Here is a 6,049-nt window from a genome sequence, read left to right as displayed (position 1 = left end):
TGTGTGTGAGTGTGTGTGTGTGTGTGTGTGTGTAAGAGTGTATGTGTGTGTGTGTGTGTCAGGAGACTCTCGAATCGCTGCGGCTCTAATTGAGTGTAAGAATCAGCGTCGCAGCAGGTATGTGAGAAGCAATCTGTTGGTCAATCTGTCTGTCTGTCTCGCTCATTTTCTCTCTAGTTCTCTGTTTTCTTCCACTGGTTGACGTTTCTCTTTGCTGTGATTGCTCTTCACCTCCTGACCGCCTCTCATCACGTCTCTCTCTGATTCTTCCTCCTTTCTCTCACAGCTTTTTACTGAAGAGCCCAACAGTTAGCTTTGCTTACTGAAGTTATATTATATTACTACTGTAAGTAGTATAAAAGTTCAAATAAATAAATTTTTTGCAATAAACTTTAAACTTGTATTTAAAAATATTTAATAAATTAATACTAAATAATATACACCCATATACACATTTTTATTAATTGTAAATTGAATGTACATTTCATTAAATTAATTAATAAAAATAATTAAATTTAAGCGTACTGCATTTGAGAATATTTTATAAAGAATACGATGAAATATTCTATATTTTAATTATTTCTATTTTTTTCTAATTATATATATATATATATATATATATATATATATAATAAAATATTGTTAAATACAATATTTTAAGTTTAACTATTATAATCATTTTTATTCATTAGTTTAAGTTTATATATTAAATAAAATACAATACTATGCAATATTTAAAGTTTATTGCAAAATGTTAAAAAATATAATATTTAAAAACAAAAAATGCTTTAATTTTGTTTACAATATTGTTAAAAGTATAAGAAAAAAACCTAAAACTAATGATTAAAAATTATCAAACTAAATTGACATAAAATACTGTATTTAAAAAAACGATTATTTTATATTAAAAAAAAGATATTTTTTAAATAATATATTTTAAGTTTATTGCTAAATATTCAAAGCAGTTTGAGAGAGTTGGGAGACAGAATGCTTTATGGGAGCAGGTGGTCACGGCTGTCTTTTGTTGTGATTTCATTAAACAGGCAGCTGAAGGTGAACCGAACTATAACCAGTTTAACTATCAGTGACGGGTCACTCGTCTCTGTGCTGTTGTTCCGGCTCATTGTCCTCTCCCTAATGGCTCTTCTGCTGCTGGTCAAACACGTGTGTGTCGTGTGTTTAGCTGCTGATCCAGACTCAACAGGCCTGGTCACTCTCTAGTGCCTCTGGAAAAGCAGTCAATGCAGTGATGTGTGTCTGTGTCTACCCATAATGCCCTTGTGACAGGTGACTGGACATATGGCGATACACACACACACACACACACACACACACACACACTCTCACACACACACACTAGCGCACTGGTACTACAGTACCAAACTGCTGCTACAATAAAAAAAAAAAGCACCAGTGCCAGTATCAGTATATTCAGTCAAAACAGCCACAACTAAATGATCCATACACACATATAAATGAAGAACAGGAAGCCCAAAACCAAACACCAAAACAATACAGTCAGATGTTTTAGTGATTATTACTACATGCCTTGGTTATTTTCACTAGATTATTACTGCATTTTCTTAATTGAACTGAGTTTAAGTTTCTTGACATCAATGACCGTTTTCTCTGGCTGAACAATAAAAATACAATTTTAAGCTATTTCAGAGCATAAATATCCAGATATGCATTAAATATTCTAAAGGCTGAAAACTGAAAGAAAAAGAAAAAAAACTGTGTTTTTAAGCTACATCCCTAATTACAACCAAATCACATGAGCTACAGTCTGATGGTGGAGATATGATTATATATTTATATTTATTTATTTATTTGCATCGGATTGTTTTTAAATGTTTATTTATTAAATATTAATATTTATCTATTTAACGTATCAACTCAAGTCTAAATTGTTTACTCTGAAATAAATATTAATATACAATATCAATACAAATTTTTTTTTATAAATACACAGTCATATTTATTAAGCATATCTATATATACTGGGCAATGACATATATACAGTAAATAATATAAATTAATACAAATAAAATAAAGGTAATTAATCATACATGTACATTTAAATGTACTTCATTTTATAAACACATTTATATTAATTTATATTAATAATGTATATTAAATTGCTAAAGAAATAAATTAAAATATTAATATTTACAAAAATACAGATTTTATAATAATCATGTTTAAATATTTATTTAATAATTTATTAATAATTATTTATAATTTGTTATCAGTATTGTTTATCAAAATATCTGCCAGAGTTACTTTTAAACAAACAATTCATATTTAATTTAAATTGGTAAACATATGTAATAAAAAAAGTGTTTATCCTACGAAAACTCCATGTAATTATTAGTGAATGAGAGTCAGTTTCTCACCGAAGTCGGCCAGTTTGAGTTCTCCGGTGTCGCTGATGAGCAGGTTCTGTGGTTTCAGGTCTCGGTGAAGGATGTAGCGCTGATGGATGTAAGACAAACCCCTCAGTAACTGGAACAGGAACAGCTGCGGAGACACAAGATTCATGTGTAAGAGTCACAGATCACCTGCCAATCACTTAAAACACAAACCAACATCACACACGTCAATCAAACTGAACAGGATCCAGTAGGCCTGGGTGACAAAACAGTATCGATATTTATCGACGATACACCTTCTTCGATATCGATAGAAAAAATGTTCGATATAATGCACGATATAGGCACGTGCTCTGAGTGACGCAGACCGCACACACAAACACGAACACATGCTGAGTGCTGTGCCTGCCTGTGATGAGGAGATTGTGAATAAAAACATCAATATTAGTCGAATTTAAAATAAACATTTGCATTTGAATGCAAAAATAGTACAATCAAATGTTAGGTGTGCGTCATTAGCGGAGCACGAGATTAGTGGTCGACCGATATGGGTTTTTGACAGCCGATACCGATGCCGATATCTTGGAAAGAATATAAAGCCGATATAATTTTATTTATTTTCATTCATATTTAAGAAATTTGAAATCATTTGAAAATGGATTAGAAAATAAACGTGTAAAATAAACATACTTATACTCTAGAACAGTGGTTTTCAACCTGTGGGTCGCGGCATGGTATTGCAGGGGGGCCGCCAATTACTATTAAAAGAAATAATAATATTGTTAAAATATGTAAAAATTGATGTAAAAAAAGTCATAACATAATATCTTAATTTCATAATTAAATAAAAAATAAATATTAAACTGTTACTTTGCTTCCACTATTCGAGCTCGCTGATTGGTTTAAGAATAAACCGCCAATTCTAAAATATTTTTGCTGCATATGCTACAGAACAACAGATTCAATTAGTCATTCGAAGATTTGTTTAAATTATATAAATGCGTATTTGCGGAATGCTGACGGCAAACGATAAAGTATTATAATGTTTGCCTTTAATAATATTAAAGCAATCGTTATAATACTTTTTTGTATACATTTTAATTCCTTTGTTTAACAGTTCTATCTGATTATTAGACAGACTTCTATCCGTATTAGACAGAACAGAGAATAAGAGGGAGAATGTGAGCACTGTGTGCTCAGGCGCTGCCGCAGCCGTTCTCGGCGCCGTCAAAATAAAAGTCTCGCCTTGAACACATCGGCCAAACAGAGAAACTTATCGGTCGATGCCGATATTTGAAAAATGGCAGATATCGGCCGATATATCGGTCGGCCACTACACGAGATGCGGTGATGATGATGTAAGTGACACTGTTGCATTTTAATGTTTTGTTAGTCTAGCCCACAAGACGTGCAGTTGCTGCTTTATTCATTCAAATTATTAGAGAAATATAAAAGCTCAATGCGTAGAAGATCTTGATTAGGTTAAAACCGAAATCAAGCCATTCACACAGAATGGAAATTCAGCGCATTTTTAGACAGACAAATACGACTGCTGCTCTCGCGTCACACAAGAGATGTATAGAAAGATGTATAATTTAGACGTAATGCACGTTTTTTTATAGACAGTTATTTCCTTGCGTTGACAATTTAATGTGCTGCATTATTTTGCTCATTGCGCCCTCCTGTGACCTATTTAATCTGCATATAAAACATTAGAAATTTGATATTTGTTTAATTTTGATTGATTTTGTGTTTGACTGTTAAAACTAAAAATATTTGCTTGTCTCAATAAATTGGGTTAATTTAAAAAAAAGTGGTTAAATAAATTTTTTTTTTATATTGCTCTGTTTTAAAAAAGGTTACAAAAATGTAAATAATTATCAATACCGAACGACTAGAGTAAAAGATAAAGAGGAAGATGAAGAGAGATAAGAGGACAAAAGCAGGGTCAGCTGAACGCTGAGGGCCGAATCTGCAGATGAAAGAAGATCGATATATGTCTGGATTATGGACAGAATTACAGAGACCAGCACGGAGCTGAAGAAACAGCAGTGCCTGCAGAAACACAGACACACTTTCCTGGACCTTCAGGGCTTAGTCTTCAGTTCTGCTGCGTCTGAGGATTAAGATGTCTGTGGACAAGAATCCTAATAAAACCCAGATGCTTGAGATGCTTGAAGCTCATGCCTTCACTACAGCCTTGAAATAAAGATCCAGTCTCAAGGCCGGATGTGATTTCATTGGAAAGCGTAGATGCTGTGATGAGAATTAATACTACAAACCGTCCGAGGATCCAGCATTATAACAGACAATTCATTCTGGGAAAACATTAATGACTATATCGCTGTGAGAACGAGCGTAATTTATCATGTGTACAGCCATATCTCCATATCTGACTAATGATCCGTCTTAAGACTTCATCAATAATTCCACATATGATATTATATTAGCATATGAGCTCATATTGGTGTTTGATTATGAGCCTCAGCTGTCTCATGCATCATTAGTGCTAGTTACTTTACTAAGTGACCAGACGCACAGTTTTCACCTGCTGGATGATAAAACAGGTGAAAAAGTAATATGACAATAATAATAATAATAATAATAGTAAAAATGTATTTTTAAAAATACTATAATTCTATTGTACAGTAAAATAAAATATGCATTATTCATACAATAATAAAATACTATTGTACAGTAAAACAAAATGATAATAAATTATTATTTAAAAATCTTGCAATAAAAATATTATTGTACAGTAAAATAAATCATTTATTATTATTATTGTAATAAAAACATTTTTATTTTATTAAATAATACAAATTGCTATAATGAAATTACTATTGTACAATACAATTTTAAAAATCTAACAAATGCTGCTGCTGCTGCTAACATAGTTTTATTACATTATAAAAATAAACAAATTACTATAATGAAAATATTTTTATGTCAAACAAAAAACAAGTAATAATAGTAATAATAATAATGTAACTAATTACTATAATAAAATACTTTTGTAAAAAGGTAAATATTTTTTTTATTATTATTATTGTTGTTAAAATGTTTTAATTTTATTAAATTATAAAAATGTAAAAAATTACTATCATAAAAATACTATTCTGTGTATAAAAATGTATTTAATAATAATAATATAAATAACAATAATAATAATATTATAAATTATTATTATTATTATTTTACAGAACAATAGCAAAATTACAATATTCCTGGAAGTCTTAATTCATTCTTTGTTTTCAAACATTATTTTGACAGCTTTTTGTGCACTTCAGCATCCGCCCAAAACTTGGAAAGCAGCACACTTTCTCCCTCATTAAACTGCTAGACTTAAACACAAACCGTCTGTCTGATATGGAACAAAAGACCAAATGAATCATTTCTGCTGACTGGGTGACCTGTATTCGATACTTATTTTGCAATAACGGCCGATTATCTGTCACGTTATAGGCCTACAGTGGATCACATCCAGCATCAAAGAGGTATTGAGTGTTTGATTTCACAGTTTGTGCTAGATGAAGCAGGCTGGCTGCTAAATGAGCCGAGAGTCTCTCACATCTGCTGGAGAATCAGAGCGACTCCCGGTTTAGAGGAGCGCAGGGATTGAGAGCGCTGTGGTTTTTAATGTGCCGTATCAATGGGCCATCAGCTCCACACCTGCT

The 6,049-nt window shown here is 31.5% G+C and overlaps 1 protein-coding gene across 1 annotated transcript in view; it reads right to left on the bottom strand.

Moving 5' to 3' along the window:
* The window catches only part of LOC107565305 (cyclin-dependent kinase 14-like), a 198,096-nt gene that overhangs the window by 113,974 nt on the left and 78,073 nt on the right, over window positions 1-6,049 (bottom strand). Inside the window, exon 7 of the mRNA XM_016250526.1 lies at window positions 2,397-2,520. Within this exon, the coding sequence (XP_016106012.1) occupies window positions 2,397-2,520 (124 nt within the window). The remainder of the gene's footprint in view (window positions 1-2,396; window positions 2,521-6,049) is intronic.

The sequence above is a fragment of the Sinocyclocheilus grahami genome, unplaced genomic scaffold, assembly GCF_001515645.1.
Source record: "Sinocyclocheilus grahami isolate Dianchi unplaced genomic scaffold, SAMN03320097.WGS_v1.1 scaffold992.1, whole genome shotgun sequence".
NCBI lineage: Eukaryota > Metazoa > Chordata > Actinopteri > Cypriniformes > Cyprinidae > Sinocyclocheilus > Sinocyclocheilus grahami.
The sequence above is the reverse complement of the archived record's forward strand: the minus strand, read 5'-3'. Positions and strand labels throughout refer to the sequence as shown.